This window comes from Cibotium barometz, chromosome 2 (genome assembly GCF_041138505.1).
Source record: "Cibotium barometz isolate CiBa-2024 chromosome 2, ASM4113850v1, whole genome shotgun sequence".
Classification (NCBI taxonomy): domain Eukaryota; kingdom Viridiplantae; phylum Streptophyta; class Polypodiopsida; order Cyatheales; family Cibotiaceae; genus Cibotium; species Cibotium barometz.
The window spans coordinates 35358293-35377804 of NC_141047.1; the positions used below are offsets into that span (position 1 = coordinate 35358293).

At 44.5% G+C, this 19512-nt stretch overlaps 1 protein-coding gene across 4 annotated transcripts in view; it reads right to left on the reverse strand.

The window, feature by feature from the left end:
• Nucleotides 1-19512, reverse strand: part of LOC147640990 (putative ion channel POLLUX) — an 81936-nt gene that overhangs the window by 16569 nt on the left and 45855 nt on the right. For 2 of the 4 annotated variants that reach the window (XR_015268699.1, XM_086816996.1), the window contains exons 8-9: nt 2169-2426; nt 1672-1866 (exon numbers count right to left, since the gene is read on the reverse strand). Coding sequence is in view for 3 of the 4 variants with exons in the window: in XM_086816996.1 (XP_086673122.1) it covers nt 1672-1866; nt 2169-2426 (453 nt within the window). In the remaining variant the exon portion in view is untranslated. The remainder of the gene's footprint in view (nt 1-1671; nt 1867-2168; nt 2427-19512) is intronic. The other 2 variants (XM_086817004.1, XM_086816999.1) reach the window with 2 other exon arrangements.

Below are 19512 nucleotides of genomic sequence, written 5' to 3' on the forward strand. Positions count from 1 at the left end.
TGTTCTATGGTCGTCAGATGGTGCATGTGCTTCCATGGACACCCATGAAAGACTATCAGGTCCTCTTGAAGCATCAATGCTCGGTATGGGTTGAGGTGGTTAATTTCCCGTTAGATTTCTTCGATGCATTGGCAGGATTGGCTAAGATGTTGAGCACTATCTCATCTGTCCACCACGTATATTGGGAACACAAATAGATTTTGTATTTTATGGGATACAGATAAACCCACCCCCATCGTCCATTGTAGTGGAATTTGATGATGTCAATATGGAAGAAAAATATTATGAACTGAAATGAGGAGTATTTGCAAGAGCATGCTATACCTATCATAAGTTTGGACATTTGGCCCACTCTTATTTTGCAGCCTCTTGCTGATTCTATTCTTCCGGCTCCGATTGTGAAAACATCAATAGGGTAGGCAAAGCCTACTCCAACTAAAAGCAATGAATACAGTACCTGTTGCTCCCACAGGTGTGTAGATAAGAGCAAGTGTAGGTAGCCAGCTTATATGCCTGCTAGAACTGAACAGATTGTGAAAAAGGAGAAGAATGTGATCGATGTGGAGGGTTGGCAGACCCCGAACCCTAGAAAGGTTATTTCTGTCAGGCCCCGATTGTTTTAGTCTAGAATGTGGACCAAAACATCGACCTCTCAGAGTAAAGCTTGCTCGTTAGGAGAAGTTGATACAAGAAAGCTTTGGGCTACATTAGTTCAAGGTGGAATGCAAACTTTACAAAATATGTAGCAAAATATGCAGGCAGATGTTGATATGGCTTGCACCTCTCAATAAAATGATCATGAAGGCACCTTTCAAATGCATGTCATATAATGTACATGGTTTAAGAAACTTGAATAAAAGGAGGTTGGTCTGGGACTCTGTACATAGAATAATGAAGCCATACAATATGTCTTCACGAACATAAGCAGCATGCTTTGGCTGGCCGGGGGGTTGGATTCTTTGATACTATGCTGGTTGTTCTACTTTCTCTGGTTTGTCAGACAAGAATTGTAGCCAATAGTTGCTTACAATAATCCAGAAGGCAGATTACTCACATTGTGCATGTATGCTCAATGGTGAGACTTATGAGTTTGCATCTGTTTATGCTTCCACAGTTTCTACATAAAGAGCTAGAATGTGGTCACAATTTGTAGCATTACCCTTGGTTGACAAATGCTTTCATATGTGGGGATTTTAATAACTCTTCGGCAAGAGATGATAATACTCCTAGCAATTCACACATGATTGCAGCTAAAAGAGTTGCTTGGCGAAATGCAATAAGTCACATGGATGCACTTGACATTTGGCCAGCCATGTGCCCAGATAAACTGGGGTATACCTTTCATCATAATGCTTATACAACTTATAGGGCAAGGCTTGACAGATGGTATTTGTTGAATGCTGCTTGGATTGACCCTTTTACTTGTAGAATGTGGGTGGATTACTCTTTGCAGCTCTCTAATTATGGAAAAAACAATGCATCTCACAAGTGCAAAAGGACAATGTAGAGTGGACGCAAAATGTACTGTAGCATGCGCAAGAATGTGTGACTCACTTTCAGCTACCGCTACCACCACCACTACTGCTACTAAAATATACAATTCTATACTGTAGATGAAAATCCTCAAAAAATCAACAAAATGACAGAAGGAAAAAAAGGTTGAAACATTACAGAGTCAAAATCTTCCAGTGGAAGACTTTCTAGGTGCCGTCGGATGACTGTGTTGCCCTCCCGATGCACAAGCTGTATGTTTTCTAAGTTTTCTGGAATCAGGTTACCATATAATAGTTTCTTTTCTCTGTCACACTCTGGAACATCACTGAATATCCAGAGCTCTGATCCAGGTGCAAGGAAAGCGTCCAGAACCTGCAACAACAACAAAGCTGAAATCATTTTTAAACTAAGCTAGGCCATCACATCTCAATTAAAAGACCTCTACAAAGTTTTCATGTAGCATGGGAAGCATAATATTTTGATTGCTTCCTTAGAGTCATTAAACTTCTGTTTTCAAAACTCTCTTTGAACTGCCTGGTTGATCAACAAGCAATGGGAAGAGAGCAAATCAGAAGCCAATGATAGCCATAAGTTAGCATCATAGTGAGATCCCCATGTTATTTTGAAGGCGGCTAGCCACAGCAGTAATGGTCTGCAAAAAATCTGCCAGTCACCTTGATCATATCCTGAATGTCCCGACGCCAACCACAGAAAAGGATCTTCTCTGGAACACTTGGAGGCATAAAAACCCTGGGCAGGGGCCGCCTTCGCACCTGCAACAGCGTGCGGACTCGATGAGCATGGCAAGATGCAGAGTCAGAAGAAAAGCTCACCGTTATCATATCTTCAATGTCCCGTCGCCATCCACATAGTAGAATCTTCTGTGGCTTCTTTTGTGAGCGTTTGGCTTGTAACAAAGGTGATTCCCTCACCTGAAGCACCACCACATTGCACTTTCCATAAGCCTAGTATGTCCCTCGATCAACTTTTTTTGAACTCTTAGATGCAGTTTTCTTTCAGTTTTGTAGAGATCACACACACGTGCACGCACACAGAGAGACCTTTTTTTTTTTTTGTTAAAACCATCATTTCTATTATGTCAAATGTACAGAGAGAGACCCCGTCAAAGCAATAGAGGAGGAAACAAAACTAAAAACAGTGGAAAAACAAATCCAAGTGAGACTAATCTAACTGCTCTAGCTGATAGCAATCTATAGAGATTGTCGCAACAATTGACGGAAATACTGATACTTGAGGTCGACTAGAAAACCAATCAATTATGAGCAATCCAAACTGTCCAGAGAGCCCAAAATCGCGTCCATTGGAAAAAAACAGCCATATGTGCAAATCTCTGCTTATATTTGTCAAATGTCCAAAAATGCTTAGAGAAATACAGGGAAAACCTTGAGAGGAGATTGGGAAACAGGAAACGGAAATGAAATATGGTGACTCGAAAGGAACCCTGTTTCCACATTTTTTGCTAGGAAACGGCAGTGTTTCCTGTTACAATGACCCACACACACACACACACACACACATAGGAGTGAAGCACCGATTTATGCCCATGTGCATTCATCAATAAGCTCATAAAGCAATGTTTCATGTTATACAATGACCCATACACACACATATAGAAGTGAAGCACCTATTTATGCCCATGTGCATTCATCAATAAGCTCATAACTTTCGCAGGCTTTCAGCTTTCAATAGCAGCTTCCACGACTTCAAAAGTATTTGTTACATCTGTAAACCTGAACTTCCACTAGCCCTTGGTACATATTATGTACCTAGTACTAACCCTCGGGGTTAGGGACTAATCCAACAAGGTTAGGGGAGCCTTGGGATTAGGGAAAGCAGACTTGGATGAGTGGCTAAGATTCAATATTAATAAATCTATTCGTTTACAGGTTACAGCGCAAGACTAGATAGATGGTATATGTTACATGCTGACGATCCCCTTCCTTGCCAAATGAGGGTGGATCATACATTTACAGCTTTTTTATCATGCACCGGTATGGCTGGGTTTGGATTTTGATCTGACACCTAATGATGTCCAGCTGCCTATTAATCGACTTTGATTGGTAAATATTAGATATCTTTCTCATCAACTGTATCAAGAAATGGTTGCAGATGCCATTGCTGAGATCTATGAAGATATAGATATAACTTGGTGTCATTTTGCACATCCCATGCAAACTATCATCAAAGAATATGGAAAGCCTCTTCTAGATAAGGGATGTTCTTCGAAAGCTTTTTTTTAAAGCTTGCATGTAGCTAGAGCTACGCAATGTATTACGAAAATACAAAAACCCAATGGTGAATGGACTCAAAACTTGTATCAACTGGAATTTGAATGTATATCTCATTTTCAACATGCTACAAATCAAATGTCTCATACTACAATGCAAGCTCGAGTAGAGTTGTTGTCTCATGCTCATATGATTATAGACCACAAGTAAGCTGATCAATTGGAAATGCTATTTACTAGAAGTGAATTGAATAACGCAGTTAAATCTTTGGGAAGATGGAAATCTCCTAGCCGGGATGATTTAACAATAGAATTCTTTTTGTAATTATGGGATCAACTTGCAGACCCTCTTTTACTCATGATGAATCAATCCTAGATAGAAGGCATTATGCCCTCGTCTTGGCAAGAGGGACTTGTCAAACTCGTGTCTAAGAGAAATCTCTGTACAAGCCTATCAAATTGGCAGCTCATCACATTAATGCTAGTAATCTACAAGATGATCATCAAAATGCTTTGTCAAAATTTCTGCATAAAGGTCTGCACCAAGCACAACATGGATTTGTTCCTTGACGACCAATCACAAACAATATTTGTAATGCTTATGTGGGTATTGAATATGTCAAATACACCAACCAAGATGTGCTCTTACTACAAGCTGATGTAGCCAAGGCTTTTGACACAATTCAGTGGGATTACATCTCTACAGCTATGCAAAAGCTTGGTTTTGGCACTAAAATGCAGAATGTTATTTATTGGTTGTATAAAGAGAGCACAACTTGATGTATCCTAGGAAAAGGATTGTCTTATCAATGGGTATTGGGCCGTTCAGTAAGGCAAGGATGCCCCTTGAGTGCATTGTTGTATGCTATTACTACTCATTCTCATGCAAGCATTACATATGTTTGGAGAACCAACAAGGCTATTTATCAACTTTCATAGGTCTACTTTGTTGCCTCTCAAACAAGCAGATTGCCATGCTCTCTTGTGGCCGGGAATCACATGCCAAGCTCATGAGATAGTGCACCATTTGGGTTTACCATTGGGCTGGAATATTTATTTTAAAGATGCCAGACATTGGGTTATGCAAAAACTTCATGCGAAGCTGGATTACTAGCATTTATCTACATGGCCTTTGCATGTTCGCCTCATAATTGTGCAATCAGTTCTTATGGCATACATACAATTTTTCCTTCCACTCTTGGTGTGGACAACAACGTAGCTTAATTCTTTTGTCCCAAGTGATGGAAGTCTTTTGGAAGACTTCTATTACAGGAGGGTCTATGGATATACTTTTGTTGCAGGAACACAAATTGGATAGATCTCAGTGTGGCAAAACTGGTAAGATGCTTTCTGGCCACACCTTCTGGTCCTCGGCTGTTGGGACTAGAGGGGGTGTTTGCATTTCAGTGGCAGCATCTGTTATGCCTCATGTTATTGGGCACGGTGTTATCATCCCTGCTAGAGCACAGTGGATCTTGATCATGCATGAGGGTCAAAAATTGGGAATCTTGAATATTTATGCACCTAACATGAGAGGTAAAAGGGTGGCCTTTTGGGACACCATTACAAATGTCATTCCCCAAGTTGATCATTGGATAGTGGGAGGAGACTTCAATATGGTTGAGTAACCTTCTGACAAGAAGGGTGGACGCGAAGGGGGTTTACACCCTTTGGAGCGAGCCTCATGGGAGAGGTTCATGCTCTCTTTCTTTGGCAGGGATTGCTGGACTGAGGATGACTTCCAAAGGCGGCCAAATTCCTTATCTTTCTCTTGGCATAACCGCAGAGCGGGGTTGAGAGCATCTTTGCACGTCTGGACAGATTTTATGTGGATGATTGGTCCCTAGACAGAGAAGGCACCATTGCTATTATGCCTGGCACCACCAAATCCGATCATTTCCCCGTCGTTTTGTGTCTCAGGAGCTTGGGGCTCGCTCGGCCTCTCCCCGTGTCCGTATCCTTGACTCTCTTTATCTAGATGCTGACATCTCCCTTGAGATCAGAGAGATATGGAGATCTTGTGATGGTCCTGATCCTCTCATAATATTGTGCTGACTCTTGAGAGGACCAGCCATCATTACCATAGCGCTGCCTTGTCCAAGAAGAAGGAGGCTCTGAACAAGGAGAGAGCTATTAGGCGTAGGATTGCTACTCTTCAGAGGGAACATGAAAGCATCCACATGCGTCTTGGATTACAGACCTCTTGACCACAGTAAGAGCAGAGCTGCAGTTGGCCATGGACAGGAGGGCTGAGTTCGCGTTTCATGCGAACGAGGATTTTTGGACTCAGATGGGTGGCAGATGCAACAAAGAGTTTTTTTCAGCACACAGGCCTTCCTATAGCTTTTGTGAGGTATTTGTAGGATTCACAGGGTGAGGTTCAGATTGAGCCTGACAAGGTAAGGGGTATTGCCTCAGATTTTTATCGGTCTTTGTTGACTGCAGAGGTGCCCTCTCCTCCGAGAGATGTGGCACGGCAGAAATTCTAGGAGTGCATGCCCAAGCTCATTACAGATGCTATGTGTTCTTCCATGGATGCCCCTTTCTCAAAGGATGAATTCCTTCACGCTCTACATGCTCTTTCCAGTGGTTCATGCCCAGGGGATGATGGTCTTTCTCCCGCTTTCTTTATTCTTTTTTGGGATCATATTGGAGATGCTATCACTGTTGCCCTTTAGGAAATGTGGTTGTTGGGTATGATCCTTACCTCACAGAGGGGCTGATTCACCTTATCCCCAAGAGTGGGGACAAGACTGACATTAAACAATGGAGGCCCATCACTCTCCTTGGATCTGCATATAAGATCTTAGCTAAAGCCTTGAGTATAAGGTTGCAGCCGATTCTCCAAAGGACTATCCATGATACACAAAATGGGTTCCTCCAAGGAAGGAGTATATTTGATAACATCTTTTCTTTCTGGGAAGCTGTCGAGTGGGCAAAGTCTAGTCAGCACCCTCTTGCCATTCTTTTGCTTGATTTTGAAAAAGCTTATGACAGAGTGGATTGGGATTAAAACTAGATCAGAGGGGTGTCCTGCCTATACAGGGAGGCTCATAGCACTGTCTTAGCTTGTTGGGGGCACGGCAAGCGTTTTCAGATTTCCCGTTCGGTGAGGCAGGGCTGTCCCCTCGCCCCTTTACTGTACCTCATTGTAGCTGAGGCTATGAGCAGGTTTCTTCGGGCTGCCCTTGGTGTTGTGGGTCTCAGGCTGCCTTTATGCACGGAGGAAGAGTTTTTGGACTCTGAGTTAGCAGATGATACGGCATTGTTCCTTGAGGCTTCACATGCTTGTTTATGTGCTTTCCAGACAGCCTTGGAGGCCTTTTGTTTGGCAACACGAGCTACTATCAATTGGCTTTTGGATCAGTGATTCTCCTCTTGCAGATTGGGGTACAGATGTTGGTTTTACTTGGATTGAGAGAGGATGCTCTGACAGATACCTTGGTTGTCAGGTGGGCGTTGACATCTCCCCTGCACAACAGTTTGCTCCAGTGCTCTTAAGCATTAAAATCAAACTTCATCATTGGAGTAGGAGGAAGCTCGACTTGGCCTCTAGAGCTTTGGTGGTTAACCAAGTTTTGCTAGCCACGTCTTGGTTTATTGCTTCGTGTTGGATTTTTCATAAGGGTTGCATTGGCCAGCTTGGTCGCCTTATTCGGAACTTTCTTTGGTCAGGGCTTGATGGAAATGCACACACTCGGGCCAGAGTTGCTTGGAAAACCATTATCAGGCCTACACAGGAAGGGGGATTGAATATCATTGACCCCGAGGTGCAATGTAAGGCTTTGCTCTATAAGCTTGTGGTTAGGGGCTGTCTTCTAGGCACTCAGCCGTGGAAGGACTTTCTCATGCAGTAGATCACGAAGTGTGTCCCTGTTTGCGGAGGTGACTGGACTCTCAGCTCACGCTTTATTTTTTTAGATGCAGTTCACCGCTCCCCTTCGTCCCCCCTGGTTAGGTCCCTCCTACAGGCCTGGGACTGCCTGAGGAGTTTTTTGGTACACATCCCCCCGCATTCAGCGGAGGAAGCTAACCAGCAGCCCATTCTGTGGAATGATTTGATCTTAGATGTGCATGGTAGGCCTCTTGGGGCAGCTATGCATATTCTATGGGTTGGCTGGGAGACCCTATGCCCATAGTGCTGGCTTGGAAGAGGTTTCAGAGCCTTACCGAGGTGCAGAGGTTGGATATCACGCAGCATTTGAGAGGTTCTAGCCAGAGGATTGCACAGATTGATGTAGCCATTCCCAACCAATGGATACTGGATCTTTTTTGGAAGGTCGTCATCATTCTTGGTTTGGGGTTTTCTCTGGGACAGGTGTTCCTCTTCAGGTTATGGGTATCTCCTTGCCTAGGGAGGATGATGTACCGGTCTTTTTTTCTGTACAGGATGGATGGCAGCTAGAGAGATGTGATGTACATGACCTTATTGAGGGCCCCCAGATTCGTCCGGTCAGAGGTGTTGGTAGGTTAGGGAAGCACGTCTTTGTTGACTCCCCCCCCCGAGATGATCACAGAGAGTGTTAGCCTTTGGTTGTATGGTGGTTGCCCTATCAGACATTTGCCTTGGGACCCCGGTGAGTGGAAGTGGAAGGGTGGTTGTAATCCTTTGAAAAGCATGCCTTTTTTCAGTTATACGGTGCGAAATGCCAGACATCTTATCTTGGGACACATTCAGAGTGTCCCTACTCTTAGACCCCATTGGGAGTCCTACGGCATTTCGATTGACATTCAGAGGGCATTTTGGCGGAGATTGTGGCACTCTTATAGGAAGCCACTGATTTCCTCCTTTATCTGGGTTTCCCTTCATGGTGGTCTGGCCACCAATCAGTGGAGGTCTGTTACTAGTGCTTGCCCAGCATGCCCTAGATGTGCAGGAGTTTCAGAGTCAGTTTACCATTGTTTATGGGAATGCAGGGAAGCACAGAGGGTTTGGTCTCTATTGCACACCTCTTTGGTAGGATTAAGAGGGATGCTATCATTTCTTTTGGTTCTATCATTTGGTTAACACAGTCTGGGCCTCAACTGAGGTTCAAGGGGACTAACAGGAGCTTGGCCATTATGGTTAGGCAAGGATTTGCTCCGCAGTGTTGTCTTCAGGATTTGCCACTTTCACACTTTGTCCCTCCGGCACAGAGGTTAGACAGTTCTTGGAAGATTATTGCTAGCATCTCAGCTTGGAATATCTGGAAGGCTAGAAGCACTAAGGCCATTGAGGGTACTCCCGTTCTTGTTTCTCAGTGTCTTTGCAAGATTTGGAGTGATATTATTCACACCATTATGGCTACCTGGGCCAGAATCCACGGATCTTCGAGGGCTGCGGAGAGGAAGCGCGCCTAGTTTATGAGAGAGTGGGACATTGGTATCTTTTTCACATCCTCTCATTCGGGACCCTATTGGCAGCACAAGGCTCCTGATTGGTTGAGATCTCCACCTTGCTTGGTGTGAAATCTCCATTTTGTAAAATTTTTCGTACTTAAGAGAAGTCTCCTTTCTGAAAAAGAAAAAAAAAACTAGAAAAAAGGCCTGCATCTGCTGAAATCTGATTGTATCTGCTCCCTAAAAATGCATGGTGGGCTCAATATTCTCAATATTCATTATCATGTCTTGGCCAAAAAAGGCACTATGCTTTCCACATACTTTGCACAAAGTCAACCATGGACTATGATGATCTTTGACATGTGTCAAAACTTTTGGTAAATGGGAGCTCACTCCTTGGGAGATTTTGGTCGGCCATGTGACTCGCAAAATTGTTGGTGGCTGCCCTTATTCTACTCAATTGATTAAAGATTGGCAAAAGAATCTACAATATCTTCATTTGGTTGGGCAGACCCCCAGAGATAGGAAATTCTCTACGACAAGATTGGAGTCGAGCATTTGATTATCCACTTGCTCTACACTCTCCAAGAAAGACATACTTCCTGTCCACAAAGGGGATCTACTTGTGTAACATTGGCATTTGGGCATGCATTGCAAACCACCTTGGACACTAATTAGAGAGCAGCTCTAGCCATTTGGTGAGTTATTGGATGACCATATTGAAGAGCGGCTTGAAGATTAGACTTTGCAAAGACCATTCCCTAAAGTACCTTTATCACAGCTCACTGCTTCTAGATTGTATCGATTGATTCTCCCAAAACCATGGTTTTCTGATTATGCTAATCATCTTTGGGGAATCCATCAAACCGCAAAATGGTGGAAGCAAGATTTGCATAAGATCCGGGACAAAAATTTACCTTTGAAGCAAAAAGTTTTCATGTGGGGATGTATGTATTGCTGGAGTATTCCCCATTGGAGAATTTTTGGAAAACAGGCATATTCTGTTTGCTCAATGCCCTTCTTGTCGCCATCAAAAAGAAACAATGCAGCATTTACTTGGGTACTCTCCAAACAGTAGATCTTTCTAGTTTTCTTGTGATAAGGTTTCCTAGGATCACTTTTTCCAAGAACTTTTGGATGTTTGGAAAATATGCACACCGAATGGATAAATATGCTCTCTTTATTGTCTGGCTACGATTTTGGGCACTATGGACTATATGGGTTGCTCGCAATCAAATGGTTTTCCATTCATCAAAGATTGATAAGTATTTCTGCTTCCATCGATCTTTACGACAATCTTGGCATGACAACTATCAACTACAACAACTTGATCAAGCTCAGTTTGATTTGTTTTTTTCACTATTTCCAGATGTATATCAGAGTGAAGATTCCTCTTTCAGATCTTCACTCTATTCATTAATATAGACAATGTTTTTACCCCCAAAAAAAAGAAGTTGGTACCCTTTCATCTGATGTTAATTGTGGTTTATAAAGGTTAACTTAGGCGATTGGGGGACACTGATTTAGGAAGCATCAGTGTGCAGTTTTGCATATGTTTTTTTTTTGCTGAGTCTTCTAGTTGGACAATTGCTTGGTCATAGGATTGTTTGGATCCTAGGGTCTCCACCTTTGAGGATGAGCTAGCTGGGAGCAGAAGAGATTGCTTGACAATAGTCAAAATATCTCGAGATTGGGACAGAGTGGGATCGCTTTGTGCATACAGCTCCAGGCATAGTCACAAGGGACGGGGGACGGTGACGGGGGACGGGGACGGGGACGGGACGGGGGACGGCCATAAGTAGGGAACGGGGACGGGGGAGGGAACGGCACTCAAAAAATACTTTTTTTTAAATTTTTCTACTCTACACTTATTCTACTTTGGAAGTACATCAAAATGAGCACAAATTTACATGGACGGACTCAAATGAGTCAATGACAAAAAAAGTGCTGAAGACTAGAGGCTAGCCGCTAGAGAGACAGTCTATGCAATGTGTTTGAGACAGCACCATATATAGATAGCATGTTCTTACACTACTCTCTCTAAATTTCTGCCGCCGGGGGGATCCAAGGGGGGCCGGGGGGATCCAAGGGGGGCCGGCAGCTTGAAACGAACTCAAAATCGTGATGATTTTTTCAATGGTCGGCAACAAAACATCCTATTATGCACAAAATAATTCAAGAAAAATAGCAATAAGAAGTAACAGCCATAAATGGCTCAGGCAGGCGCAACGGCCAAAAACGGCAGGAGCAACGGCAGGCGCAACGGCTCTCTGCCGTCCCCCGCACAGGCCGTCCCCGACAGCCGTCCCCCGTCCCTGCGCCGTCCCCTGCGCCGTCCCCTGTTTGAAACGCCCATCAGGGGACGTCCGTCCGTCCCCGTCCGTCCCCGTCCCTGCGCCGTCCCGTTTCGGCGTCCCAGCGTTCCTAGGCTCCGTCCCCGCCGTCCCCTGTGACTATGGCTCCAGGCAACCATTTTACTTGGAGAGGTATATCTCTGGTCAAGTTTGCCTATGGTACTTCTGAGCATATGGTTCTAGGCAACAGCTAGAATATGTTTGGTAGGAGTTGGGTTACAACGTAGATTTCCTCATACTTCGATATCTTGAAGGAGACATCGTTGTGGTGCCTCATAGTTAGGAGTCTCTGAGAGAGAGGTATGGTATTCCCTAGATACGAGGATTTACCACATCTTGGAAAGGATGGGTATGATGTTACAGCTAGCATATATTTGTCTCAGCAATTTCAGGTTTCCAATTCCATGAGTTGGAGGATTGAAGGATGGTTTATATTCTTCAGGGACCTGAGAAGGTTTTGTTTGTCTTGTTTCCACGGTCATATGTGCTTGATACATGGCTATGTGGATTGATTAGACACGTTAAACCTGATTTCAGAGACACTTGATGCAAGCAGCTGGTTTCTTCTTCATTTATTTAGAAGAGTGGAAATGTTTTAAGTGGGGAGGAATGTTATGTACCTAGTACTAACCCTCGGGGTTAGGGACTAATCCGACAAGATTAGGGGAGCCCTAGAAAAGCAAGCTTGGATGGGTGGCTAAGGTTCAATATTAATAAATCCAAGGTTATTGGCTATTTATGACTGGATTATTACTTATAGCAGCAATAAGCACTATATAAGTGTGTCTTGGGTTATTATTGATTCATTGCAGTCTGTACCTGGACCAAAAAGATTACTCCTACCATGGACATGGCGGATCACAGGCGTTCTTGCCAAGGGTCCCTTAGGACAGGCTCTAGTGGTATGGGATGCCAAGGCTGACTGGCTTGGCTTGTGGGAGTGGAACCTTAGCCCCTAGATTGGGGGTGGTTTGCGGACACGAACCTACGGTTGGGTGGTGAGCTTGCATGCACCCCTCTTATTTGGTTTCTCTAACCTTGTTTGTGCCTGTGTATTAGGTTGAATCTTGGAGCGATCTCACAGTCCAATAAGCGTATTTGTTTTTTACGAAACCTTTCAAAATTCAATCTTGTCTTTAGCTTCACTTCTCATTATTGAAAATTCAAGTTATTTGCCATACATCTACAAAAACCAAGGTGTAAACTTGACTCCATGAGAGTCTACTCAAAGCCTTTTTATAAACTATCTTTGCTTTATCTTTACATTCATTTGATACTTTTAAAAAAACATCATTGACCCATCAAAGATCATATTATTTTCTTTGTTGAAAAATACAAGACCATTTGTTTAAAGAATAGTAAATTTAGAGTCTAAAATGCTGCATATAAAAGCAAAATGGCAGTTTGTATTTAAGATATTGCTTAAAACTCGCCATGTTGTCACCATGTTAATGGGAAAATAAAAATAACACAAGCCACGAAACTTGCTCAACCATGATGAGAAATGAAGCAGATCCATTTGTGGCTGGATGGAAAGAAAACGATGAGCTCTCTCTTTATGGATTCTCTGTTTTGCAGCTTGCTTTGCAAATTAGGAGACAGAACACAAGATCCAACTTGCAAATTGGCCCTCCAACGAGCCGAAGCAGAGAGACCTTGGCAGGAAGTTGAAAACAAAAGGCAACATAGACGACAAGAAGCAGACAAACTTCAGCCAGCAGCTGAAAACGGCCATCAACACTGACAAACAAATATCAAGATTATTGATGGAATCAGAGAGTGCACCAAAGATGTTTCATCAAGAATTTAAATTTGGTAGGAGGGATGTCCCTATATAGAGGGAGATTTTTAAATGTATGAAAAGTTGATGGCGGGAATTTGATTGATAGATGGCGGCATTTTTTCGAAAATCTGCTCATACACGCATGTTCGCCGACCTCGAAAACTCCCAGGTACACTGGGAATCACTCCAATTTGAGAAAACACAGGTGCTAGATTGTTTTTCACCAAAATCACAACCTTCTGCAAATTCCTTGATGGTGGCTGCTGTCAACCCAGCACGGCGTGCTATGACAGATTCCACCACGAGAAATAGAAAAATAGAGAGAGAGAGAGAGAGAGAGTGTAGGGTTTAGAGAATTAGAGAATTTTGCACAGGACACACTAAGCGGGGAACAGGCCCTGCCCCCTCTCAGGAATTTATTCAAGAACAATCCATGGGCTCGCAAGCTAGGATCAATACATCAATGAATACAAAAGAAAACAAATATGCCGATGTAGAAACCAACGTTGTAGTCGATGTCGAGGCACGAGAACCCATTGCCGAGCACACCAGGGGGATGGCCCACAAGATGCCTCACTGGGCTAGAACCAAATCTAAGGGAAAATTTGCCCAAAACTTGAGCAAAAGCACAAACTCTCCACAAGTTTGATCCTCCCACACGAAATCCAATGTACCCCGAGCTTGTATATGAGGTACGAAAGTGATAAGTGTAGATGATGAAGTGTATAGCAGCAGCAGGCGGGGTTGAAAAAAATTCCACGCTTTGATGATGATGGTGAAGAGAGGTTCATGCTAGTTTTATACCTGAGGAAGGGTCCTACTTTTGCCTAAGCCATGCTTTTGTTTTACTTTTTACTTTGCTTTCCTCTTTTTCACTTTTTACAATAAAATACTATTCAAATATTTGAATAAGGCTAGCTTTTTCCAAAGTGCTTTTATGCTTTGCTTTTCCAGCTTTAGGTCCTTGCTTTTTGTCCCTAGAGTTGCTTTTTGAAAAAGCAGCTTTTGCTTTTCGGTCCTTCTCAATCCCCTCTTGCCAGTGATGCTGCTGGCTCGCAGTCAACTCAGTTTGACTTTTTGCTTTTCTCTGTTTTTTGACCAAAACTGATGCTTTTCCATGTGCAAACCTTATCGACCCTGTCTCCATGCCTTCTTCCACCAATCCCGTGTCTTGGCAAGGGTTCCATCATGTGATAAAGTGCTAGGAAGACGAAATAGTTACAACCGTTGTGCACGATTTAGGCGACCATTGAGTTGGTGGAGATGGTCGCCTTAGGTCTAGAGGGGGCTCCATGACTGGCTTGAGCTTTGGTTGCTTCTATGAGAAGCAATCAAGAGCTCCAATGGTTGTGGGTAGGAAGAGAGAATGACCTAAATGTAAAGAAATGGTGAAAAAATGATTAATCACTAATCATAATTAGTGTAAATGATAAGATAAAGCTAATCAAGCTGAAGGAGAGTGGATCTGGGCTCTGATACCATGTTGGAAATCACAGGAGATCACACATGGAGCTATGGGGGATGAAATATCTCCATGATGGTGGAGTGTGAAGGAGAGATAAGAAGAAGCTTGAGCATAAAAGATAGACCATACTGGGCACAACACAAGATGATTGTATTATGATTGATATGAATAAACCACCAAGTACAATACCCTTTTATAGGCACCAAACCCTATCTTTTGACTCTAGCTAAGAGGTAGTTCACACCTAGAGTGTTCATGCAAGTTGGCTATAGGCCTAATGAACCATCTACCCCTCTTCTACATGGACAAAGACCTCACAAATTTTATTAAACATCTCCAAATGTGGGATGGGATCTCCAATCCCATCAAACTTAGTGATAAGCTTCAAGATGTTGGCAGGTTTGTTTTACTCTAATCTTGGTGTGGGGTGCAAGCTGTACTAGTGTTGGGGGCGTGATGCCCGTAGCCACCCCCTCCCTATTTCCATGGCTAATCTCAACATTTTTAGTGTCGGCCCTGCCATGGCTGGAGCAAGTGTAGGTTGAGGAAAGGTTGGTGTGGAGGAGCAAGGCTAGGAGAATAGTATACCATTGGAGGCCCTTGTCTGATAGGTGGGTTAGCATACACGCCTCTGGAGGTACACTCTGTATCTTGTCACCCATCTTTTCATCACATCACTATTAAGCATGCAATAGAGGTTGCCCCACATGATATTTTGGTGTATCATTTCAACACCTCGAGCACCGATCTATAGAGTTTGGCCAATGATGATGGTCCTGAAATTATTAGGATTAAGTGGATCTCCCGCTTTGGGGATGGGAGTGATGTTGTTAGCGGGTCAGCCCATTACGTAGCCTACGGATGGCCTTGAGGACTGTACCCTTTGTGAAGAAGGTTTGTCTCTTCCGTGAGGGTTTTGGCCCATTATCCAGGATCATGGACTTCCTGGACCACTGCTACCTTGGACTCTTCCTACTAGAGCTTCGCAGACACAGAGATACACTCCTAAGCCTCCTTCCTCCCCAGCCGACCATCACCACTTTCTTTCGGGCCCAGGGAGAGGATATCATCATAGTGGACCCCGCGGGTGGTCCACCACAAAATACCTCAGCTCCACCCCGTCCTTGAGGAGTCACTTCGGAATGGGCTTGCGCGCTTCAACGTACCCGGCGTCCCCAATCCACAGGACACCAACCACAATCCTTCCATCAGCTCCAAATCCAAGACATGCTCCACCGCCAGCACGTACCGTGACAGAAGGGGGCCTCTCCGCCATACTCAGTAACCCCATGCTCGACATACTTGAGAGAGGTGTACCCTCTACTGGAGGTTGATGTGCTTCATCTTCTCATGTACTCCATGATGAGTCTCTTGTACTAGTGCTTATTGTGCTTATTCCCCATGTACTTCCCCACCCCATGATGATCATTGTATCAGCCTCTACGAGGTGGTGGGGTGGGGATCTGGTGGTGGGGGTAGAGGTGGTTGATGGGGGATATGATAGAGGGAGCGTGCATAGGAGTGCCATGTATCCGTGCAAGTGATAGGTGGGGGGTGTATGTGTAGGAGAAGCGATGTTGTTGGAGTTTCCACCAAGCCTCTTTGCAATTCGGCCCTAAGAAAAGTCAATATAAGGCATCCTCTTTCCGAGCATAGAACTCGTGTTTCTTGCATTGGATGAGGCTTCAAGAAATCCGTTGTGCTTGCTGCTTGGTGATTTGCCCGGTCCGTACCTCATGCTTAAGACGGGAGCGTGTGGCTTATACCAACAGTTATGCGGCACGGAACCACAAGGTGGCTTGGCGGTAGACATCGCGTGCAAATGAAAGAAGTGGTAGCAGATGTGTGGAGAATGGTGGTGAGCTGTGATGTGAGGGTAGGTAGGTGGTGGTAGATGTGGTCGGAGTAAACAAGGTCAAGCTCGTGATCAAAATGAACCTGGGTGTAATGACCATGTGTAGCTCCCAGCTCTAGGAAATCTCTCCCATACACTGTGACCTCCTCACGGTCCTGTGATGATCTCTGTAACCTCGTGTCAATGATGTCCGCTAAGAAAAGTAGTGCTAAAAGTAGCACTCGGAGATTTCAAAAAGTGGATAGACCTACCTTAAGGCTTTGGGGTCTAGACTCTAGATTTTGGAATCTAGATGGCGAGACCAATTTGTGGAAACCTCCAATTAATTGTCCCTTGGTGTGAACACAACTGGGACGGGTGACCTCCCGGGACTTGGTCCCCCACCCAATTTCCAACAATGTCTAGCTCCTGTAGTCTGATAGGGTCGTCCAAATCAAGTAGAGGGACCTAGCGACTCCCTGTCTTGGTGTTTGAAGTCCTAGAGCAGGAGGACTTCCTCCAGCTATGAGAACTCCATAATATCCCCATATAGAGCTCAAGAGAGAGAGAGATTGCACAACTCAAATGATACTCCATGTTATTAGAACCACCCAAGTACATGCTTTCATAGGCATCAAGCCTTATCTTTTGACAAAAATCTAATAAGGGCTGTTCACACCCAAAGAGGGTGTTCACACCAACTAACTCAGAAATACCCAACAAACCCCCCTTCGGGCCTGACAAACTTTCATTAGTCACAATGATATGGACTCTCAACTGCAATCATGTGATACAAACACCCAAACTCCATATTTCAGAAAAGCCTTTTGCCTCCTTTCACATGATGCATATTTCTATAAATGAATGTAGGGAGTGACTTCCGGCGCTGCAAGCCTGATTGTATACTAACCAAGATGCATAAAGGAGATGGTGTGGAGGGCTGATTTGCAGGCCGACCGGGTGTCCTTCATCTAGGCTTGGCTTTTTTCTCCTATAGGATAAGATGATGTGCATTTTTTCATAAATGTTGTTGTGGACAGATTCGGACGTAAAAGCCATGGATATTTTGTTGAGGAAGGGTGTTGAAATAATACACCAAAACATCATGTGACATTGGGAATATTGGTTCATTAGGTCTATAACCAACTTGGCGTGAACATTCTAGGTGTGAACTACCTCTCACTTAAGAGTCAAAAGATAAGGTTTGGTGCTTATAAAAGGGTATTGTACCTGTGGTTTATTCATATCAATCATAATACAATCATCTTGTGTTGTGCCCACTTTGCTCTCTCGTGTGCTCAAAGTTCTTCTCTCTTCTTCACACTCCACCATCAAGGAGATATTTCATCCTCCATAGCTCCATGTGTGATCGATCTCCTGTGATTTCCAACAAGAGACGGAGCTCAGTTCATTTGCAAAGAGACAAGGATGCAAAGCCTTGGGACAGGAAGGCGTTCGGAGTAGCTGCTCTACCCTTGACCACGTCTTCACCCTCCGTGATATCATCAAGAAGGTTAGAGCACGATATTAGAGGATTTACTGATGCTTTCTAGACTTCTACAAAGCTTTTGGTATTGTACCCCAAGCCCGCCTCCTACAGCGTCTACAAGAGGTAGGAGTCCCATCTAACATGGTTTGGAGCATCATCGCCCTCTATGACTCCTGGGCTGAATGAAAAAAAAAAATGGGCTGCTGCTTTATGTGCTCTAGCTGCCCCACCCTGGGATTGAACAGAGACTCCAGCTCCTTCAAAGTTCACAGGCCGTCCTTGATTCCTTCTCACAGGCCGTACACAGTAGTGAGCAAAGTGTGTTCCTCGTCCTCCTCATCACTTTCATCTTCTTGTCCTTCAATCATCAAGTCTCATGATGTATTGTGTTTGTCATGTTTTAAATGAAAGATCAATAGCTTTATCTGTATGTATGTATGTATGTATGTGTGTGTGTGTGTGTGTGTGTGTGTGTGTGTGTGTGTGTGTGTGTGTTGACATGGCGTTCCCGTTCCCGTTGCCGTTGCGTTGTGACTGTGCTTGGAGGTCCCTAGTCCCCAGATCTTTACAGAGATGTGGACCCGTGGCCTGAGCCTAGCATTCGAGAACTGATTCGTCGCCAGACTCTTCTGAGCCTGTGACCACATTCATTCTACTCTTGACCAGTCTCCCTAGTCCTAGATGAGGAGAGACTTAGACAGCCACTGATTTTGAACCCCGTGACTACTCTTCCTAGTGGCCACATGCTAGGCTCCCGTCCTCACATCGCATGGGGCACATTGAGCAAGGGACCAGCCCAGTCTCTTGGAGTGGCTCACCTTCAGGCAACTCCCGCCATAGGCTCAAGAGCGAAGCCTAGCTGGGATCCGAGGCAGAGACACTCACCCTCGACATCAACGACTCCATCCCTCGAGTGGCTTGTACTGGTCCAAGACCTGTCCCCCCCTGAGAGGATAGGGGTCTTTACCAGACATGATATCCTGATGACAGTCCATGTGCAGAACCCAGCCCTGGCCAAAATGGCCACAGAGCGATTTTGGAGATTATGGTTATGGGAGGGCCAGTCACTGATGCAGCTACACTGGGATCCTGGTGAGTGGTAGTGGCACGATCCGTTCGCCCCCATGATGCCCCCAACATCCCCTTCTTTGAGTACACAGTCCATCTAGGCCACAGGATTCAAATGCCACAAGTTGATAGTACGCCAGCAACAACACTACACTAGCAGACTCAGGGCATCCCCATGGGTTTCCTCCGTGATTTTTGGAAGCCATTGTGAGGGGGACACGATAGCTTACAAGAGCTTGGCAGTGGGCACCTGGTTGGCAATAGGAGGTTGGCCAACTCTCTGTTCTAGACCTGGATACCCCCTAGAGTCACCCCCTGAAGTCAGGGCAGCATTGCCTTTAGGATTGTCCCAAGGCACAGCAGGTTTGGTTGTGGATCCTCCGCATCTTCACCAGGGACCAAGCACCAGCCCACACCATCACCTAGGGGGCGGTAGCCTCAGCTTCCAAGATAGCATC